Below are 23266 nucleotides of genomic sequence, written 5' to 3'. Positions count from 1 at the left end.
CAATGGAACTGTAAACATCTGCATCACAACTGAAGAGTTGAGCGAGGTAGGCAGCCTGATACACGATGACACATTGGCGTTTGTGATATGACTTGTGTAATGTGAGAACTGAAAGAGCACAGAAAACACACTGACCAACAGCTCGAAGAAGAACCACGCATATTTGTATGCGTTCTCCCTGCAGACCCCAGTGCTGACCACCATCTGAAGGGCGAGCTCCTCATGAAACTGCTGCAAGAGAGAAAACAATATAAAGGTCAGCGAGACAAACAGCTTTCTTTTGATGGCTATACCGATGCCTTTCTAAAGAAAAAAAAAATCTGGGCGATCAGATGAGAACAACGATGTCACACTGCCATCTAGCGGCCAAGAGAGCGGCGTGAACGTTTTTGAGTCTAATTCATTTCAATGGAGCCTGACGGCACGAGGCAGGGGACACCCTGAAGATGTCACCAGTCCATCACATATGGAGACCGAGGACAGAGAGAAGGGAATCCGAATGAGTTGTCTGGATAAACAGACCTTTCTGTTGGAGGGCCTGGTGTTTCCTGAGGCGTTCTGACTGCTGTTTACTTCCACATAGGTAGACATGCGGCTGCCTGGGACATTGAGACCCTGCAGACACACACACACACACAAACACAGGCTTCATCTCAGTGGGAGTGATAAATGCTTTCATTAGAGTGGGACTCCAGTGGCCCATTAAGACACCTAATGTAGTGTGAGAATAGTATTATGGATCTGTGTGTGAGTGTGTGTGTGTGTTTGAGGTGGTGTGTGAGTGCATTTGTGTGAGTGTACCGCATATTAAATAAACAAAACTCCACAGACAACTTAAGCAAATGTAAATAAAGTAGAGCACCTTTGCAGAGAGGATGTTCTTGACCTCTTGGTCTTCAGCAGATGTGTGTGGAGCAGGAATATCAGGGTTGCTGCTGCTGCGGATCCTGGACTGAAGCAGCATGTTACCGACAGAAGCAGCTGTGGCCCGACCCATGGTGCTGTAGCGGCCTTCTGCTGAACCTGCAGTACCACCGGACCCTGAGGATTTAAAGTTCCACCTCAATACAAGTACAAATAAACAAAAAAAAGGCAATTTCTTACCATTCTGCATGTCTGTAGGAGGGTCCGGAAGTCGAAACACCCAGTACAGATAGGTGGCCAACAGGCTGTTCCTGCCCTGCTGGTCTCGAACCAGCTCCTGACTGTTGTGAAGGCTGTTTACAATGGACACAACGGATTCGAAGGCAATCTGGGCCAGATTAGCTGCGAATAAACATAAAGTTGTTACTGTAACAGGAACCTCTTTTAACACGGATGATATATCAATAATGTAAAAGTGAGCAGCCATGCACTTGTAGCATCATATTTTAAAGTTCCATTATTTTGTAAGTGATCGCCATCTGAAATAGACTCCACGGAGCCTTTATTTATGGGCTTAAAAAAAATGATTATGATCTCGGTCAAACTAAAAGAGCAAAGCAAAAGAGAAGAGCAAACTAAAAACTTGCCGATTGAACAGGGACAAATAATAGGCAGCTTAAAGATACAGTTTGATCATGTTTGCTCTGTAGCACTCAGTGGTGATCATACTTTTTAATCGCATTGCACATCTGCCATGATGAAGAAAGGGGGGACAAAAAGTCAGAAAATAGCTATGTAATAAAATGGTTCTTATCGCTTCATTATTGTAACTGCGTTGTGTTAAAATCTTGAACAATTCACAGTATTTGGTGGACAGAAGTACTCTAAAAATAGTTAATTTTTATAATAGTTAAGAATTTAATCATGCTTGTCTGTTATTTACCTTCATATTTGTGTTTGTAATAAATGTGTTACAGAATTTTTGGTGCCCTTTATATGCCGTATATTTAAGAGAAATTCTCAGCCAAAACATAAACATAATACTAAGTATTCTTTTAATTCTCATTATATTCTCATCTTAGACAGTGCAGTCAAACATCTTCATTTATAAGGACTGAACAAACAATAAAAGATGTCAACAGTTCACTCCACACGTAGTTTTGTTGACAAGTACATGACATGCATCATGAGTAAGTATGGCCTATCTGATGTAAATGGACAGCACAGAGCCTCAATATAATATACATGTCGATGGTGAATGTGTCGTCACAACGATCAGCACTTTAGAAGAGACACAGATGTATTGTAAAAAAATTAAAAACAGAACTTGTACTGTATGTAACTCAAAGGATGATTTTATCAACGCAAGCGTTAATAAGCGAGTAATATATACTGTATATAATTAATAAATATAAATCAATAGAGGTATTACAAGACCTGAACTTACAATTTGTATAGTTTTAAGAGATTTTTTTTTTCTCCTCCAAGAGGTGTCAATGTAGACAGAAGAGACGAGAACTGGTTCTGCTACTGTTCTACCACATGTCTTGCTGCTGCTGAAGTGACTCATAACTCAATGCTGATTTGAACAAGAGGGAGAAAATTATATGCTGCATCTGTTTGACACTTGAGTCTTCTACTTGTCTTTTGAAAGTCATTCTGACAAACAAAGAAACCTTTTATACAATCCACACCAGCAGAGCGTGGTCGTAATGTTATGTTATGTTATGTTCAGTTGTGAAAATCCTTGTTCTCGCCCTCACCAGTCTGACCGGCGATGACCATGGGCTGCATGATGAGTGTGAACAGCTTGTCCAGCACCAGGTGCAGGAACAGAACCAGCGGCTCTAAGCTGGACGAGGACAGGGAAATGATGCTGAGCTTCAGCTCATGCTCCAGCTTGTTCTCCGGAATCTTATCATCCCTCAGTCGCAGCGGGAAGGTCGCCCCGCCCTCCAGAGCGTGACAGAGGGTGAAGAAGCGCTCCAAGTGGTTGTCCTAGCAGAGAGGAGAAGGAGAGAGTGGAGCTGACAGAGGAGAGAGGCAGACAGACACACACCACCCCGGGGCGTGTGTTGTTGAAACAGAGTGTGTGTGACAAGTACAATACTGACTGTCATCAAAGTAGTGAAGTCTGTGTTGGTCAAACTTAATTAAGTACTTCAAATGAGGTGCGGCCTGGGCTCACCTGAGTGTGCACAGAAGAAACAGCCTGCACCTCCAGGTTGAAGAGTCCTTTATGACTCTCCATCCACTTGACAGGAGGAATCTGCTGAGGAAGCTTCTACAAGAGCAGAGACCAAGAAGCTTCAACTTCATCCATGTCAGTATAAGTACGACATTCATTGAGAGCATCTTTTGTCTAGATCTATAAAACACAAGAACTAGTAAAAACGAGGTACCTCAGGTGAGTGCAGTGAGTAGTTCAAAGGGAGTCGTTCCAAGATGATGGGGAGACAGAACTGTCCGATCTGGAGTCGGTCATTGTTGCAGATTGGAAGCCACTGAAGGAGAACAACAGTTTAAATCCAGTGTTGGAACATCAAGTGATGGGAAACTTTTTTAGTGCCTATCGCTGAGGTAGTGTACTTGAATACCATCAATACATTTCTTTGCTATACAGGTTTCGCATTGACTCTAGGAACATCTTGAGAATGCATGTGTGTGAGGAGGGACCGGAACAGAGCAAGAAAGCAGGGTCAGAAAGTGAAAGTGGACCTCTGTGAGTACTTTTCAATTAAGTGTTGAATAATAATAATATTTAACAATATTAACAATGTAAATTTATCCAAAATGAAAGTTCAATGATCAGAGTTGTGGGATGTTTTCTTCTCGATCTATTAATGAAATCTGATTAAAACATCAAATCATTTTTGCACTGTTTTAAAGGCAATAAAAGCCCAATTTACACTGTAAGCCAAACTAAAAAAAGTTCCAGTCTGCTTTATTTGCAAAAAGAAATGAATATTTCAAGCACAAAGGACACACAAAAAAATAAAAGTACTTGCTATTTTTTTTTAAAGAGGATAAAATGAGTGCATCTTTTTATTATGCTGTACCATGAGTAGCTTTTAGACTGACAGCACGTACTGTGCGCTTGTAGTTTTGTTATGATGCGCCTCACAAGGGCGGAGATTGACGGACGTTCGGAAGAGCCTGAGTCTGACAGGTAAAAAAAAGAGTTGTGCGGCACATTAATACGGCGAATTAAATGTGGCGACTGGTGATATGGCATATTACACACAGTCTGGATGTAGAGTGTCAGAAAAGGTGGATTGAGAGATGGATCTCACGGTTAGCCTAGTCATGTTTATTTAAATCTGCCCTGTGTAGCGTCCACGAGTGAGTGAGTTCCGCTTCTGTCCCGCCATTTATACATCTACATAACCGGAATTTGGACATTTATGAATTGTTCATGTTCAAGTCGCGGCCCTCGGTAGCAATATTTGAGGGAAAATATGAGCATTTGGCGTCACACATGACTTAATCTCTGAATTTGCACAAAAGTCGCAGTGATTGGACACTTTACTAAGTAGCGCGTGCAACATCGCGATTTCCTGGATGGACTGATAAATGACAATAAAACAGATAAGCTTTACTATTTTATATGTGGAAATGTTAATTTAAAACAAGTTCTTTTTGATGCGATTGTGTCCTACATATTTTCAAATTGTGACGTTTGTTTGAGCATAATTCTGTGTCGAATCGAGCGACTCAATAAAGGGGAAACAAAATGAAACAATAGCTCGACATGTTCCTACCGAGTATCCAATGAGCGTTTCACAGCTGCCGCTCTGGTTCTGCTTCTGCTGGCAGCTGATGTGGTAGATGGTAAACAGAAGGTGATGCCTCTCGGTCAGGCGGGCTGGAAGAACCATCTTCACTTCCTCGTAAAAGTCTGGCGACCTGACAAACCCATAAGGGTTGAACAAAAACCCAATCCAGAAAGTGCTTCACACCCTGCACTCACTCACTTGTTGTGGTAGGTGACCGGAGTGTAAACCTCTTGAAGGAATTCAGGGCCACTCGATTTTCCAAAAATTACCTGAAAAGCAAAGAGCAGAAAGTGTAGCTGATGCTGTATGTTCAAGGTCAAGCTAATGCTTAATAGAACTGCTGTAGTCAAAAGGCTGGTAAGATCAAGCAACACAACATTGTAAGGTGATTTATTCATCCATTTAAATTTTCATAAAGAAGGTGTGAACAAATAGGTCAGAACCTGAACCAAAAGTTTTAGCTCCTCATGGTATAATAACAAAGACACGTCAAAAAAAAAAAATAATAATAATGTGCATTGAAAAATAACCATCAACATCTAATGAATATTACACATAGATAAATATAATTCCTGGTACAGTAATTTAAACTTTTGTCTCTCTAATTTAACAAAAAAAAACATTTATTGCAAGTATTCCTTGAAAAAGCACATATTAATCACAGGTATATTAACTGCCACTTACAGGAAGAGCGGTGCTCGGGTCCTCTCCACTCATAAATTGAATTTTGACAGTGATATTTCGTGCTGACGTCAGTCTGCTGACAAAATTCAACCTCTGCGGGTAGATGTAGAGCAGATTCCTGCAGACACGGCGGGAGAACGTTTCATTGAAAATGTACAGTGGTCAGATTCGGGTTCTTGTAGTTCCCTACAGTGAAGCTAGATGGCACTGTTTCCACTGAGCGAACGGGAGTGAAAATGACGTCTGAACTCGTAGTTTTAATCTCTCGCTTACACCGACTAGATGGATGTACTGGATCACCAATGATTTGTGTTTAGTGACTTTAGATTAGTGACTAATCCGACTGACTGGAAATGTGAGAATATTCCACCAGTCATATGTCGAATAATGACACTTGCTTCATTTTGCTTTTTATTTAAGCAGCAAACACATTTGAAATTAGATCACACCAACATAAAAAGTGATTTTTTATGGCTCATTTGAGATTATTTAAAAAGAATTCTGTCACAGAATATAGATTGATGTATTTCCTTGAGACCTCACAACCTTTCTGAAATATCTGGAATTGACCTGAATATATTTCAGTCCTGCCAAAGACAAGGATCAGAAAACCCACCTGTAGATGTTGTGAGGCACGTAGACCTCACTGGAGGGGAACTCCAGCACCTCTTTGACACACCGGATGTTCTTCTCAGCCACAGGTATGAGCGGGATGAGCTCGGTGGACAGACAGGCTTGTGGCAGGTCTTGCAGCGGAGACATGTCCAGCTTGATGGAACCTGGAACACACTCTCACGTTACATCGCTTACGTCACACCAAAATAAAATCAGATTACAACCTGGTATTGTTCTGATCCTCCTCTGGGGGGTGGAGGTTTTCTTTATTTCAGAGAGGAACTTGAGCAAATCTTCGTCACTCAAACGATCACCCTCCTGGAGGACACAAAATATCAGTTAAAAATATCAGAATGGGTTAAATGTGAATGCTGATTCAGCAGTCTAGAAGATGGAGTGAGCACCAGCATGAATATTTTTGTTTTCAACCAATATTATTGTCCTACGTTTATTCTATGACTTATACACTTGAAATAGCAGTGAGCTAAAACGAACAGCAGGGGGCATTAGTGACCCATTAGCGTCGCTCCATGGTAACTATTTGTTTAAAATGTAAGTACATATGAATATAATAAATCAATGTAACATCATTTTGTATTATACCATATAAAATGGCTTATGAAAACAATTTCAACAATAATAAAAATCCCAAATCACAGCTGTAGTTCCATCAAAAGAGGCGGACTATGTTGAACATTACAGTGACTATGTTGTTTTTCTCTGTTTCAATTTTGGTCCGACCTGTTTGAAGATGGTGCTGATAGTGATGGTGGCGGGTTTGAAGGCGGAAATGTTGCACACTTGATCGTCGAAGGTGTTGAAACGTTCTGAATTCCTACGAGGAAGTTGCGTCTTGCGATCAATGCTGCTGGATTTGCCTGAGGAGGTGAAATGTCGACACCTGAATTCGGAACGTTTGAAAATCACATGTGCAGCACGTACCTCCTCTGAAGCTGTCGCCATCGGTGACGTCACGTTCGGGGGTAGCTGTGCTGATGACCTCCATGATGTTGACGGTCGCCCAGGCGAAGGGCATGCGGTAGCGACCCAACCTGTGGCAGAATGCCTCGGCCTGGCCACGGAGTTTGTCCAGCTTGTCCTTGTTCTGGGTTCAGAAGACAGCAAGAACTGCAGCTGTACTTCCACCTTCACATAGTTCAACACTGATGTCTCAGCCTTGAGCATTCTTTACCTTGGCAGTGTCACACTCCCTCAAGGTCATGTATGGTTCAGCACAGTCACTGATCTCACCCTGCTGCAGAACCTTTTCAATCTATAACACAGAGAAGTGAGTAAAAATACCATCCTAAAGAGCCTAGTCCCTCTGAGTCATCCTTACCTTGATCACCAGGTAGATGTCTGGGGACGGGTAGGTGACGGAGAAAATGGCAGATCTGGCCTGCGAGGACTGATCCACGTACGGAGTGTGACCTTTCAGGAAGTTTCTAAACTGTTCTGAGTTTAGATCGCAGTAGAAGTTCTCTGATATCTGCCAGCAAAAAAGTCAATCAATTGATTCCAGCTTTGGATCTGTAACATAAATCCATCTATCCACCAACCAAGACTACAAGTTGAAACCTTTTGCTTCGCTAACTAGTTCAACGCAGTTCAACCCTCGGGCACTGAGCAAAGTCATATATCCCGACGACACCGTGTGACCCTCACGGTTGAGCTTCATTCCTTCACTGACACTGACCAAGCTAGCAACAGCAAAAATAATATTCAACTTTGGAATGCAAATTGAAGACCTTTAAAACGTTGCTAAGATCTCTTTTTTAATGTTTAATACCCTGATTTTAATAAAGTTTGGAAAAGAGGTTGCACCCACCAACATGATTCTGTTCTTGACTCAAACATGCAACAGAGCAAAACCCATATTCAATTATAAATTCTGTTTATCCACAGTTAAACTCATGTTTTTCTAACATGGAGATGTTATTTTTCTCTTGGAATGATGCTTCATTTTCTTGCGATTTTTTTAACATAACAAAGCCACAATTCAAGTGTTAATACTACCAGAGGGTGATTCATTCGGTTTCAATAAAGGTTGGTATACTTAACGTAGTTTAGTGTCTGTATTTTGACGGACAAACTCTACCTGAAAATGCACACTTTACTTAGGTTATAATCCAAGGCAAGTAGATTTGTTTACTACAGGCACCTTAATAGAAACAGAGGGAGGATACGCTTGTGCTGAGCGTCTTTCCAGAAGCTCCACTCTGAACACATTAAAAAGAACATTCTGTCTTTTTATTATCTGTGTTAAATAGACATCTGTTAATCTAAACAGAGTAAATGTTCACTCGAGTGCCGCAGGGCCATTTCCTCAGTCTTGAAACACTTGAATGGACAGTGCTACTCAGTTTTCTCAACTCAGAGATGCTTTTGTGATGAAATAACAAGCCGACTGGAACATGTAACTAGTTGATTGCAGAGTATCCAACACACACGTGTCCAACCAATCGGCTGCGGTCACAGCCCACTGAAACTGGGCTTGTCCCGTCTTGCTGAGGAACAACAACACTATTAAGAGTTCCCTCTAACCCCTGAAATATTTCTGCACATATTCGTCCCTGCAGCACACTCGGGATGAGCTTTTCGAGACGTTTAGCATTATGTAGGTCACATGAGGAGTCAAAATGTGAGGCTCAGTCGTGGTTGGTCGAGAGGCCTGATTATTGACCAGAGTATTATAGATACATGGAACATCTGTTTCAGATTTTACAGATAAGAACTGGAGAAAAACATGACAAGCATAGCAACGATGTGTTGCAGCAAGTCGGTTGGAGACAGAAGCAAAACAACAGAGAAAAATGACAAAGATGATTTTAAGTATAAAACGAAGAATATTTTTGGACTTCTTATGAGTTCAACTTCACAAAGACATTCAGATCAGTAAATTGAAAAGTTTAGCCTGAAGCGAATGTTATATTTCAATACTTCTGCTGACTGCCACCCAAAAAAACTTGACAAGGCAGACGAAAATTCCTTTCTGCCCTGAGTTCAAATCCACAAGTGATGTAGAGAAGTCAACCCCCATGAGGCATAAATGTCAGACGAGAACCTCGGAGATTAAGCTGAGCCTGCTCGACAAGAAACCATAAAACCTTCCCAAATCAACACGAGGCACATGACAAGCAGCAGCAGTGCTGGAAAATATTCATAAATATCCATTCATAAATCATGTCAGGACTGTGGTGGCACTGTAGCTGGGGTTGACTGGTGACGTCTGCACCCAGCTGGTGACGTTTATGGAAATGAGTGAATATTAAACAGTTAGCCTCCTCAGAAGTGAAACCAAAATCTTCCTTTGTGGACAATAGTCGTCCAGTTGCACCAGTTTGTCAACACTCATGATAAATACTGGAAATTAATGCAACCAGTATGTAATCAGGTTTTTAAATAACATGGTTTTCTTACCTTCTTCTTCTCTTTCAAGTCGTACAACGCCATCGTGGCGAAGATTGGTTCGATGTCAATCTCAAATCTGAAAGGTTTTCAGGAGAAGATGATTCAGTAGAAGTCATTTGATGGTTAAAATGTGATTAGTTATGCATCTTAGTGCGACACAAAGGGAGTATAAATACAGAGGAGCACATGTAACTATGCAGGCGAGAACAGTCCTCCTCACATCACCATTCTATCCTTCAACCGCAGAGAATGTTCTGTTTGTTAACTGCTGTTTCATGAAAGCCTCTTAAGAAGTCAAACATATTACAGAAACATTCGGCAGCTGTAGTCACACAAGAATGGAATATTCCACCTCCAGATGGACATACTTGACTGCCTGGCAACGGATCAAGATGCGATCTCCAGAGTGTTCCTTCGGACAGTCCGGTATGGGTCTGATCTCAACTGCGTCTTCCTGCAGCCAGAACAAACACCCTTAAAAAACAAAAACACGCCCCCCACCTGCATTTTCCAATTTTTGACTTTCATACTCTCTGCTTAATAAATAAATCGATAAATAAAAATTACTACACAAAACCAGGCAGTTGCACAGTATCATGGCCATCCAGGTTGAAGGGAACATTAAATAGCAAATGTTAATAGAATTCCAAATGAAGTAATGTTTAATCAAGAATAACGCAAAGATGGTTCCGGTCCTCACAGTTACCTCGTCGGCAGGTGGGTAAAGTGCAAAAAGCTCTGGGTGTCGGTTCCCTTGTCGTGCCTCTTGGTGGAAGTGGTCCAGTTCCTCATGGTTGCTGAAGGCCAGCAGGCCTTCCACTCTGGGGTCCGGGGTCAAACACCGAAGGTTAAAGTCTGAAGAGGTCAGCGTGCGGCCAGAGTCATCACTCAGCCCATCTAGAGTTGGGGACTTGACCTGGGGTCAACAGCAGAAAAGAGCGAGGGGGGACAATGTTCATTTGGAATTTTTGAAACATTTTGGATTATTTTGGTTCCGTTACATTGCATTTGTTATGCGAACTGCATTATAATATCCACATCCTTTTAACAGAGCTACAGTAAAAAGAGTCGGTGTATCTTCACGCTGCGGCCCCCTCACCATGGTTCCAGTACCATATGGAACTGCTCAGACTCCAAATACAGGGCACAGTTGTAACCTCTCCACTCTTAAGCTGGCTCAATCTTTGAACTCACACCCTCCTCTGTCTGTTCCCTGCCCATCATCTGTCACTCTCACATCTCCAGCACATCAGGCCTGAGTGAGTTCAGCCCTGGACCTTCCCCCCGGTGGAGCTCAAGAGTCCACACTGTGATCCCAGGATCCCAGCAGACTGCAGCGTAGAGGACATCCATTAAGGCTGGAGGACAATAGTGCTTTTCTTCCCAGCTCTGTCACTCTCTCTGTCTGGCATGCAGATCATGGCAAGCCTGCGGCAGTAATGAAGGCGCTTTGCTTTGGGTGATTAACCAGAATTGGCACGGTTCTGGAGGCAGGAGAGAGTTGGTGTTGAGAGACGACAGGGACTAGAGGCGCTGCGACTGCCTCTGACAGTGCACAACCTGCATTCACTGGGGGCGAGGATGGGAACTTGGCGTGAGCTGTCGGAAAACACAGCGCAACAAACTCACAACGAGTTTGTGTACAAGTCAGTGGAGTAAAAAGACTCTCAGAATCTGGGAGAGAGTGACAAGAATAACAAAACACTGTTGTGTTGCTCCCAGAGCCCTCCAACCAGGCTCCCACCCCTCCCTCATATCACCCCATTCCCATTGGCTCTTCTCTCTCACCAGCCTTGATCACTATGGACAACCATACTGACTCCACAATTGCTCCTCTCAAAATCCACAAGGTTCCACAGCACAGTACAAACACAAATTCACACCAACCAAACAGATCGCTTTTTGTGTGCTCCAGGTGGTGTTCAAGAGAAGTTTTCAACCAAAGCCGACAAAAAAAAATGCAGAATATATTCTGTGAGAAATAACAGAAGTGGATGATTCATGGTGGCCGATGAGGAAATAACAAGAGTGAACCAAGAGCTGACTATTTTTGCAATGTCAAGCTAAGAAGCTACTGCAAAACCTGACATCTCGTCGGATGACTTCTGAGTTGTGGAGAGGGAGTGTACGTCTGTATTTGCTTCAGATGACTCAGTGCAACATACATATGAGTCAGTAAAGAAGGATAGCCTGATAAGAGGTGTTTTAAAGGTTCTCGATCCGTAGGTGTGGTTGATACAGGATGCCAAAGCATAAAAAGAGAAAAGAAAATATAATTGTATAAAGGACACCCATAATGCACTGCAGCTAGCCTACAAATATGGGCCAGGCTTATTGCTCTGTTTTCTGTCAGTTACAACATCAAGCTTTTGACTTTTATTAAACATGAGCTCCTCACTTTTGAGCATTTGTTACCGACTGTCGTACAGTCTCACATTTAATGCCCAAGTCTAGTATTCCACACGTATTTCCTCATGAGATTATCTTTCTTTTATGGATATGACTCAACCGGCATCATGTTTGCTTTTATGTGTCAGTGTATAAAGTTTATACCAGTGCTTTTCAACCAGTGAGCCGCAGCACACTAGCCATGGGAAATAATCCAATTTCACCTCATTTGTCCTGAGCTAGAGGTCGGCCATGTGATGACGTTAAATCACAAACTAGAATATGTTTTACCAATGTGAGGAGATTCTTCTTATACACTATAGTTCTATGCTGATGCGTAAAATTGTCCATAACTTGCTAGCATCCTCCCACACACTCACAGCAAAGAAGCCGGCAAAATGCACAACTTTGAGTTGTTTTTAAACCTGATGCGCCTCTAACTTGACCACACACCTTCACAACAGAACGATGGAGTGTTCCTTGGCATAGCCACGACACAAAAGACAGCCGTAGAGCTAACAGAGCGTCACGTCTCACTTTAAAACTTTGACACTCGTAAACTGTCCTAGTCTGTTTCATGGTTTACAAGTTAGCTAAATGCAGAACCAAATAAATGAGCTCCAAAATAAAGAATCACTGTTGTTACGAAGGAGAGGCATAAATAAATCGATATATTTATGGCCACATCCCACCCGCTCTAGACACATTTTAAACAGATACCTTTTCTCCAATTTGTTTCTGCTTATGGGATGGCAAAACAACAGAGCGTCAGTAGCTTTGGCCGAGGTTCCTTTGGTTCCTACTGGATTTCTTCAATGAACCAAGAGTGTCGTGGATTAAAAAAGGTTGAAAAACACTGGTTTATGCAATGTGGGCTGCCTCAGCATGAGGCTATATCAACTAGGTTTTACACCGATGTTGACTTATATCATTTGGTTCTTGTAATTAAAATGTAGTCAGGGTTAGGGACAGTACTCTGACACTCTGACAAGCAACAGCATTAGAAGTGAGTTGAAGATGCTCAGGAGTGGTGATCAAAAGAGGAAGAAAGAAAATTATGTGATGAAATGTGTGAATGAAATTTAACAGCTTCACATCAAAACTATGACATCGATATGTCAATAAATGTTGAGAGTCATTTGGGTTTTGTTGAATTTTCTGTCACATTTTTTTTTCAATTTTCAGTTTGTTTTCTTGATTTCTTGGCCCAAAACACACCTCAGATCGAAACTCAAACATCGTGACTTTCTAGTGTTTAGACATCATTTAAATATGAAGATGACAAGTCAGCGCGTGCGGCTCTCACCGGTTCGTGCTGCTTTTCAGTCGGTACATCCGACTGAAATATCTGTTTCCGAAGAAGTTTGTGGAGCCCGGATCGCTCCGAGTACGCGCCCCAGCCATCGCCCTGGCACCTTCACACAAACACAAGAGGACACATTGTCACAACAGATACCCCTCAAGTCGGTGAACACGATGGAGGTGTGTGTCACTGGTGGAAGGAGATGAAGAAGGTAAAGCAGAATGGATTAGACAGAGGATTGTGGTTTAACAGGGTTTCCCTGGCACATCATTTCAGGTTATTGGGTCGAACTACTTTCCTTCTCCATCATTATAACCATTTTACTGCATGTGAAATTACCTTCTGGTTACAACCAACCACGGCTGAGTGTAACTCTTCACACAGTCTCTCACGTGAGGATCCAGCTCCACTCTGCAAACAACGGAGGACAGAAACCGCAGGTTAAAGTAAAGAAACACAGAACCAGCTCATGTATAGACATCAAAATGTTGCTCGGGGTGAAACTGGGGGTGAGTGGGTGGGGGTGGGGTGGAACTAAACAATATTCTAAATGACAGTAAATATGTGGTTTAGACTGCTGCTATGAGAATGTCATCTTGATTATTTACTTCTTCTCATTACAGCTTTTGTTTTGCATGACTTGTGAGTGACATGCATGACAAGCTCATTTTGCACTGTGTCATGAATATTCATTCAGTCATGGAAAAAGCCTTCTTTAAACACATGTACATACCTCACTTATCATTCCAACTGCATTCATCATTTATTCACATTTAATACATACATATCCTGTCTGGAAAACCTCACAAAGGTCCAGGAATTGTTTTTTAAAAATTTTGTATACAAGAATTTGTGGTGAGAATGTGACCGGAAAGACTGCTTCACATTTGGAGTGAGTTAAAAAGCTACAACCAAGTGCTGAAGTGAGCTAGCTTGGGAGGCTGGACCACATATTTTCTGTTTATTGCGTAGCTGTTTTCTCAGCTCATTTTTAGACCGCCTTTGATTTGTGAACAGCTCAAACAGAATCAAGGTTTGTCACGGCTCATCGCGCGTGCGACCCACCCATCCTCAGGCACAGAGTGTCGAACAGTCCGACACTCCTTCTCCACCAGCTCCACCTTCAGGTCATCATCAGGGAAGTCCCCGAATTCCTGAATCAGGGCAGAATCTCCGCTCCGTAGCTGCGACATCAAGAACTCCTCCAAGTCCAGAGGTTCCACCGCTTCATAGGACTGTGGCTGTGAGGAGATTTCAGTGAAGTAAGGCTTCTGGAGCGATCACATTTGAGTCAACAGAGGCAGGAGAATAAAGGAAGATGGCAGGTGTGATGGCAGGGACACTTCAAATCAGCAATATTTCTGCCAAGACAAAAAAAAAGGCACACAAATAGAAAGTGGAGCACTAGGGCTTTTATCTGTTTCTGAGGGTCTATTTTTAGGACAGTCATCAGCCAGCAGATCAGCCTCAAAGTCAGAGCCGCACTCTCACTTATTTACCGTACAAATGCAAGGGAAATGGTATGGGTCTTCAATACCACAGAATCCCTCCGGACCCTTGGAAGAGATGGGCTCTCCAGAATTCATAGGTGAGTACAGAACTATAGTTGTGAGAGTTGAGCTCATTTCTCTACTGTCAGTCATCAACTTTGCTTTGTTCAAAGCATGTATTTTACATCGAGCACTGGGCCTCAGGGTGTGAATCCAAGCACATCAGGTAAGGGAGGAGGACACCCTGGAAAGGAGCAATGCCAGGAGCACAGACTCCATTGGTGAGTGGTGAGGTTTAACACTAATCTAGTGGTGATTTGATACCCGCTTATAAGAGCAAAAATGGATAGAGATGAAATAACAGGGTCACCTGGAGCTGCAGGCTATAGTCAACTATACCTAAATTGGCAGAGAGGTGGGTGACATACCGGTAATAACATACAGACGCTCACACCAAACAACAGGCAACAAATTTGGACTGTGAGAGGAAACTGGCAAAAACACGTGGAGGACAAACAAAGTCCACTCAGAAAGCACCCAAGAGTTGCCTCAATCGGGATCCAAGGCTGCAGCACTACCCACTATCTCACCATGCTGCCCACTACAGCTACACGTAGTATCTTTGCAGCGTAGTTGCATAATTCATCTTCCTCCTTCCAATAACTTTGTGAGAGAATACGAAGCAATTGGTGTTTGTGAGGTGAGGAGAGGAACATTAAGTCCCCAGAAAGGCGGAGTCGACAGCAGCAACAAGATGAGTCACGGCTCAACTCGATGTTCAAGAGCAGCGCATTTTTTTTTTCTCCTCAGACATGTTTTTGCATATCTGGATACCCGAGGGGATATTTTTCTCTGCTGAGTTGTATCGGCTAGAATGCAGCACGGGAGGACGACAGTGAAGAAGACTGAAGAGTGGTATTGTTACACAAAGTAAATAACAGCTTTTGTTTTGGGGTTATGGTGTAGGCAAGGTTGAGCAACACAAAACAGGCATTTTGTTGGACTATTCTCAAACAAAAAAGTTCCCTCACACAATGAAGAATCTCAAATAAATATGCGGGCTATTACTTTGCACTTCAGCTTACTTGACAGTACAATCTGGTCAGAAATGTGTGAATTGCAAAATGTCTCAGTTGCTCAAGGCACCAGGGCCGTGGTGCTTGAACAAGCCACTCAAGCCTCCACACTTTGTCTGCCTCCATGCAGTGTCTCACTTCCCGGCCTGAGCAGCCCACGACTGCACCTGCTTATGAGTCAAGCTCCACTATGCTCCACTCCCTTACTTGAGTGCAAAACTGCAAGGTCAACTGCAAGGTCTTCAGCAACGTCTTACCATAGGCCACGGTTCCTTAACCTTTTTGATCTCGGGGCCCACCTTTCCCAGAACAAATGTGCCCGGGGCCCATTCAATAGAACTGATTCAATACCCTTGATTTCATTTGTGATCAACAACCATATATAATCTACTTACACGTAAACAAACCAAAACCTTGTGAAATGACACGATACCATGTGATCGTCACAAAGATATTTATTTGCCATCGAAAAGTCCAACCAGCAGCTGAAGCAGGTGCAAGTCAAGAAAAAAAATACAGTTCATGCAAACTGTTGAGAAAATGTTTAATAAAATAAATATAATAAAACTATGTCTAAATATCATAAAATAAAAATAGTATATTTTATTTAAACTCCAAAGAAGATATTAGTAAAGTGTAAATGAAAGTATTGCCATAAAATGTAATTTTCAAAACTGCTTCAATGTTTCTTGAACAGTTTTTACTGTTGGGGTGGACGGCATCACTTTCTTTATCATGTTTTCTTTTCATCATCACTCACAGATTTGCAGCTGTCAGGTCAATTCAGGGTAGAACATCTCTAGTGATGAACAAACTCATCAATGCATTACGTGCCGCCTTTAATCCTCAAGTTTTTTTAAAACCTTTTTGCATCCATCAGCAAAATCTCATGTAGTCTCCTTCATCATGGATATTTGGCTGTGACAACACAGTGTTGCACAATACGTTGCACCTGGAACTGGTGCACTCACATAGGCTCTCAGTGGAGGATAATGGATGGATGGAGCAACTATTTTTGTCCGTAATTAATTTTCAAAGTTTAGGAGGACCAGATGGCTGAAGAACATAAAATACTCAAAAAGATAGTTTATTTAAATCTGGAGGAATTGAAATGAATATTGTGCTGTGTTTATGAGTATGTTCTGAACAACGTGAGAGATAGAAGGTTCATATGTGTAAACAATTACAATAAACTACAAAAGAACAAAACAGAGGGAGGAAAATATCGGATGCATGCCATTTCAGATGAGGGAAAACACATAAGAAGTAAAGACCAATATAATAACAAAAATAAAATAAATGTGGACTGTGCAGAGAGTATCGTAAATTATTCACAATAGTTCAGGATGAAGACATCTATCGCTGCATGAGAGCAAATCACAGGAAAGTGGGAGGAAATCTTACAAAAAGCAAAATTTTTCACCATATATTATTACATGGACACCAGCCTAAACCTCTTTTGAAATCCTACAAATAAATATTACAAAAGATATGGTTCAATCGTGGTGGCATACAAAGACAAAAGGAGAAGAAGCGTTTAAAATATTGGCAGAATTATAAGCAATGTCATTTGCAATGTCCACTAGAGACCGACATTGTTTCAACACACCTTAAGTAATAATTCAACAAAATAAAAGGCTAAAATGCAACACAACTATTACAACTCCTGAGAAACACCCTCATTGCCTGTTCAGCAGCCCCTCATAATACAGCAAATGCGGACTTACCCTGGTGAAAAGTTGGCAGAGAAAAGGGAAGCTCAGAAAATGGCGCACCCCGGATATAGCAACGTAAAGCGTGCGACTGGTGGTGGTGAATGCTGTGACAAAACTAAGCTTCAATGCAGCAGAGAGATCCTCTTAAAATTCATCCTCATATTCAAGAAGCAGCAGCGAGTTAATATTCAAGCATTTTAAAGAGGAAGAGACCACTAATGGGTTTAAGTAGAGGGAGACAGGATGAAGCCTCCAAATATATTGTTACACATTTGACTTTTCTAGAGTATGTGAGCAGCAGAAACCGCAACTCGATACAGGAAGTGTTGTCAACAAGGTGTCAGCAAACACATACACTTACTGCAACAAAAGGAAGTTGCATCACCCAAGTCGTCCAAAATTGTCAGAAGAGAAAATGCAAGAAAAAAAAAACATGAACGAATTGTTTGGTTTTTGGTCCACACTAGGTGTAGCAGAGCGGGAGGTCAAAACCACAATCTAGTCAGATTTCAAATCTGAAATTATGTGTACAATGTGTGCAACACCTACCTTTGCTTCACAAAGGAAGGAAGCTTCTTAGAATTGTGTACATTTGAGCCCAAGACTAGCAAGAAGGATAGGTGTGACCACTAGCAAGGACAAGTTAAGGCAACCCTGCTGGGAAAGTTTGAGCCATAAATATCATTTAAGGATTTGCTTCCTAGTATAAAGTACAGTTTCATCCAAAACCGTGAAGAACCCAACAACTCCTCTTGTACTATTAGTGTTCCGATCCAATGAATGAGTTAGAGGGTTCAGTATCGTGATTTTCACTGGAAAAACACTTTCATGCAAGAACAACACCTTGCGGTAGATGACAAAGACCTGACCTACAATAATGTGTTTCTTAAGACAGATAGCACTAAAAATGTGAATTGCATATTTGCTAACTTTGTGGGTAGAAACATTTTTATGCTCCTTTTTAATTCAGTTTATTTCCTTGAAAATCTGTAAATACAATTCATCCCTATCACCTACATTAATGGACCATAATTTGCGAAATATAAGATACTACTTTTTTTTCTTGTGGTCTCAACCCTGTGACTTATACAATGACGCGACTAGTATATGGATTTTTAGGATAAAGGGCGCCCAAATATCGAGCCTCCTCACATCAAACTGACAAAATCAGAAGCATTTTAATTAGCTAAATATACTCAAAATGCACCGTTTCTGCCTGCATGTCCGCAGGACGAGATGCAGCAGCTGAATCTGGCTGTGGTGTTGGAACACACCGGCGAAAACAACGCATTTTGAGCACTTTAATGTAAATAAAAGCTGCTAGGAGTTCATGATTCAAGTTCAGAATATTGCCGAGTTTGTTTCATGAGTCAGTCTCGATACGGGACCCCGTTTTCAAAACTAGTTTAGAATTGATCCTCATGCATTTTTAAGCCGGGTGCACCAGTGACCTTTCTACAGCACAGTGGTGCAGCTTATAGATGAACAAGATCTTCGTTGTTAAATGTAATGGATGTGGCTAATATTCCAGTGCACTCCATTTTCCTTTTTTCAATAGAAAATGTTTACTACTTACACTTCTACTTTTGGTTTCCAGTGAGGACCCACCCGTGGATCCCATTGCCCCAAATGTTTTTTTAAGTTTTATGCTCATGAGAAGCAACTTTTCAAAATAAAATCGATTCTTGAGAAAAGGCAAAATTCAAAGCCAACTGTGGAGGAACCGGAGGTTTGTATCAACCACAAAGATGGCACCCTCAACGTTGAGGCCCATGCAAACGCTGATAACAGGAAACTATGATTCCAGAGATTATGGCATTAAAATCCCTCTCCCACATCCCAAATCCGACCATATTAAAGATTTGTCCATGTAAGCTGCAAGGTAAGCAGGACCACCAGTAGCCAAGCCACTGACCCATTTCCCAAGCAGGTTAGAGATTAAGTGAGGATGGTCGGCTCTAGTTCTTCCCTCTGTCAGCTGACTTTGCTGAAGGATCATGACCAGGGAGGTATCAAAGCGTTCCAGCTCAGTCAGTCATGCACGTAGATATGGCAGCGACTTAGGGCTTTTGGGAAGTCAAAAAGAGACACAAAGTGGCAGAGACAGGGGATCTGTGACGAGGAAACAGGGAGGGAGGAACATCAGTTCACGCAGGGTACCACAGAGACACGGTGTTGTGGGGACAAATCCCCGCACAGGATTACTGCACAGCGCTCCGTCTGCTTGCTTAAAAGTGCAGGAATCACTCTGCTCGGCTTATGCAAGAAAAGAACCTAATGACGTTCCATCATCTGCAGGGAAAAGTTGCGGCACTTCCATCCTCTAAGCTGTCGGGTCGGTTTAAGGAAAAGCGCGTTGACTTCAGAAATTATCAGTAGAAAGAACAATTACTCCAAAAATAGCAGACTAAAATATCCAGACCGTTTTACAGAGGTACTGTTTATCCTCCAGCTGGATTTATGAGTCAGTAATAATTCTCAAAATGAAGCCTGAGTCAGGCGTTCTTGCTGCCTGCAGCTGTAAAAATGGTCAATTGCACTTTCCGTTCTGTCCACGAACAATTGCTGTAATTTGACCTTTTGTGGTGACTCCAGGGACGGGACCTCAGATAACATCACGCGTCACTGTAGCCCCCTGACTTCCTTGGATCAATATAGATGGGTTTGGTAGAAGATCCTTGAGAACAGGGTCTTCAAGGTGATCTGTGGTTTATTCATGTGGGATTAAGAAATATGTGAATGTGCTGTTTTTTTGTTGCAGATTTCCATCACACCTCTCAGAGGGCAGGTTCTACCTACAGAGGAGTATTGGCGTCAGAAGTGGTGTTGTACCGAGAGGCAATCAGGAACCACTTTTTCTGATGTCGAAAGAAAGAAAACACCAGTGTGAGGATCCCAAAAGGTGGATCCGAAACGCAAGGGCTTCGATGGTGTGCACACACCATGTGGTACCATGTGAGGCAAAACAGGGGTCCCTTTCTACAGACACTGAAATTGTGGGCCACTTGAAAGCTGCAGATGACCTGCTAGCTTCCACAGAAAAGAAGGGGTTCTATTCAAAACGAGCCGTTGGCACTGCTCCCCTCGAGCAGTCCATGAATCACACTGAAGTAAACCCAGATAACTGGCACAGATACACCACAGCCTCATGTGGCTGTCGAGGATGAAAGAATGAATGAGGGAGGGATGGAGGGAGTGAACTCACCACCGCAAGGCTCATGGTGGCAGAGGCATTGGAGTTGCTTCTGCTATGATGGAAGCCAAAGCTGCCACTGAAGTTTCGCCGAATCTCTGCAGACGAATGCCTGGAATGAAGAGACACACACTCATCAGGGTCGACAGTCAGGAAGGACACTGCGAGGCTCCAGGGCCACATCCAGGCCTCTGACTAAGCGCACTGTCATGTCAGCAAGAGTTTGATGAACGTATGTGACAGGACATATTTTTAAACATCCACTTTTCTTTTGAATAAAATATCACAAGCATTTCAGAGAAATAATCATGTTTTCCGAAAAAGACTCATTGTTTGTGTACATATTTTAAGTAAAGACTGAGTTGGCAGTATTTTGTGAATATTGACGCGTTATCATTCATTTTCTGGAAATACAAAACATCACTTTTGACATTGATGCTTATTAAGTTTTTTTTCCTCCACCAAATGGTACTTCAGTTTTCGCCCAATAACGTTTATTAAGTATGCAATTGGTTTGATTTTCTAAAGTCATCTTATTTGCTTTTAATCTGTGTGATTCATTTTCAACAGTTGCACTCTGTTGTTTGTCATTTTGGGGAGAGATCAATGATGACAGGCTTCTTAGGGCGAGACATGCAAACACACACACACACCTATAGACAATTTTGAGGAGGAAACCATAGCGCCCAGAGAAAAGCCAAACTAGCACCCAGAAAGAACTCACATCAAACCTAGCTTTGCCTCAGGCTGGATGTATGGTGTCGCTTGAGAAACATCTGAATGTTGTGACTGAGCCACAAGGACAATGTTGAGCATGAGAAAGTGATAAAGGAATGATTGTTTCCCCTCTTATTAGTTTGAGTTGACCATCCGTGATGACTCCATTCACAGCGCTGTGCAGTGGACACAGAAGCACAACTGTGTTGTACGAGCGGCTTTGACTGGCAGAAATAGCGTCTGGACTTTAGTGGTAGACGAACCAGGAAATAAACCCGACATCGTGATGTCGTGGAATTCAAATCCAGCGGGTGGACCAAGTCAGTGAGTATGCAAACACGTGCGACGAGTCACTATCTGGTTTCCATATTTGATCTGAAGGCCAACGTTTTGAGAGAAGTCATATAAAGCATCTGATTTGTGGCATACCAGTTTTCATGGCATGGAGCAGCTCAAAGAAAAAAGACTGACATGCGCGTGTTTGTGCATGAGAGCCACAGATTATTAAATCAGTGCCAGGCTGGAGGGAAGCTTACAGGGTGAAGACCTCAGAATATGGGTCACATTCCCACCAATCCTCCCTGTGGTCAGGCTCATCTGCTCAGTTATGACCTGCCAGCTCTTGTTGTGACAGCCACACCACTAATTATCACCAACACACTGGCAAACCTTCAACACAAGGCATCATCGGACAACTGCAATCTAGAAAAGGAGAACAACTTTAAACACCATCAGAGTATCACCGGTGCTGCGATAAACTAGTTAGCAATGTCTAATACGCAATGATAATAAACAGATGCCGGTCATTCAGGTTGGTGAGCAAGTCACGGCTCAGGTCTTCAGGGTTATTTCCAGAGGGAAGTTGTCGTTCCTCCCACCAGAGATCAACCATTCAATTACTCTTATTATTCAGCTACAGAAAAAAAGAAATGTTAACTTCAAATGTCAGTAGTTGCTGGATTGAATACCAAGCACTTAATTTCTAGAGCTCTCTGAAGATGCCCAAAAGATGCCCTGCAACTATTATTGAAATAGATGCCTTTTTTTACACGGGTAATTACATATAATTTAGTCATTACTACGCATTGGTTACAAAACTTGTTTTGACTACAGTCTACACAGACAAGTCGCCCCAAGATTCTACAGAGGGTTCCATTTTTTTTCCATTGGACAGTAAAGTTATGACACAGAGGAGTTACTGGTTTGTTTCTCTTCCCTAGTCTACCATTCTTGTAGACACACTCTTGCTCCACCTGCTTTGACTGACACTCGTAATAAAGAGTTAAAAGTCCCTGGAGTTCGAGGTATGGTTGGGAGCGTTCACAAGTTCAAAGTCCAAATGTGGCGCCACAAGAAGAGCATTTATTTTACTACGATTACTATTACTAGGCCTTAGCAATGTTTGTGACTTGTGAATAATCCCTGACTGACTTTGCGGTCATGTAAATTCAGTATGTAAATTCAGTTTGCATCCAAACTTGTAAAGCTTGGTAAAAAAAAACACCCCACTTAAAGTCTGAAGTCCGTAATGGCACATGTCATTTTAAAAAAATGACAACTTGGCTTGCTGGCTGGAGTTTGCCTTTACATGCTGGGGAGGCTGTTTCGAGGAGCACGAAAAGAAGGAAGGCGTCTATAAAAAGACCAGGCGAGTAAAACAGTAATCAGTGTTTGCCAGCAGGAATTATTTAACCACTTGTAAACAGCCTGTCACCACAAACATCTGCCATTCTCTTTACTGGACGTGAGCCTCTGCAGCGTTTGTCGCACCAAACCATTGCTGGTCCTGTCAGGATGATAAAGTGCTGCTGCGTGTGTTCTGGTGGGGCCAGCATCGATGTGGAAATAATAGCCTGATAGGATTTCTTGACAGGACCTGCACGGTGTTGACAGAATATGGCACTGGAATTGACAGGTTTGTCAATTAGAGGTGTGTTATCTATAGTAACAAAACCCTTCATCCAAAAACTCTTTGAAGAGTATCCAGCCCAGGCTTGTGTCCTTGGTCATTCCTGGAGCTCCATATCAGGGAAG

At 42.2% G+C, this 23266-nt stretch overlaps 1 protein-coding gene across 2 annotated transcripts in view; it reads right to left on the bottom strand.

Moving 5' to 3' along the window:
- Window positions 1-23266, bottom strand: part of dock8 (dedicator of cytokinesis 8) — a 52655-nt gene that overhangs the window by 22574 nt on the left and 6815 nt on the right. The window contains exons 2-24 of one of the 2 annotated variants that reach the window (XM_053871900.1): window positions 20528-20627; window positions 14107-14282; window positions 13381-13452; window positions 13045-13153; window positions 10057-10266; window positions 9719-9804; window positions 9360-9426; window positions 7279-7428; window positions 7132-7212; window positions 6882-7044; window positions 6681-6817; window positions 6164-6257; window positions 5941-6103; window positions 5325-5442; window positions 4839-4909; window positions 4626-4770; window positions 3267-3368; window positions 3053-3148; window positions 2628-2862; window positions 1105-1266; window positions 863-1041; window positions 523-615; window positions 136-231 (exon numbers count right to left, since the gene is read on the bottom strand). In XM_053871900.1, coding sequence (XP_053727875.1) covers window positions 136-231; window positions 523-615; window positions 863-1041; window positions 1105-1266; window positions 2628-2862; window positions 3053-3148; window positions 3267-3368; window positions 4626-4770; window positions 4839-4909; window positions 5325-5442; window positions 5941-6103; window positions 6164-6257; window positions 6681-6817; window positions 6882-7044; window positions 7132-7212; window positions 7279-7428; window positions 9360-9426; window positions 9719-9804; window positions 10057-10266; window positions 13045-13153; window positions 13381-13452; window positions 14107-14282; window positions 20528-20627 — 2905 coding nt within the window. Of the gene's footprint in view, window positions 1-135; window positions 232-522; window positions 616-862; window positions 1042-1104; window positions 1267-2627; window positions 2863-3052; window positions 3149-3266; window positions 3369-4625; window positions 4771-4838; window positions 4910-5324; window positions 5443-5940; window positions 6104-6163; window positions 6258-6680; window positions 6818-6881; window positions 7045-7131; window positions 7213-7278; window positions 7429-9359; window positions 9427-9718; window positions 9805-10056; window positions 10267-13044; window positions 13154-13380; window positions 13453-14106; window positions 14283-17334; window positions 17596-20527; window positions 20628-23266 lie in introns of those variants that run through there. The other variant, XM_053871901.1, reaches the window with a different exon arrangement.

The sequence above is a fragment of the Synchiropus splendidus genome, chromosome 7 (assembly GCF_027744825.2).
Source record: "Synchiropus splendidus isolate RoL2022-P1 chromosome 7, RoL_Sspl_1.0, whole genome shotgun sequence".
NCBI lineage: Eukaryota > Metazoa > Chordata > Actinopteri > Syngnathiformes > Callionymidae > Synchiropus > Synchiropus splendidus.
Note: the sequence above shows the minus strand (reverse complement) of the source record. Positions and strands in the feature narration are given on the sequence as shown.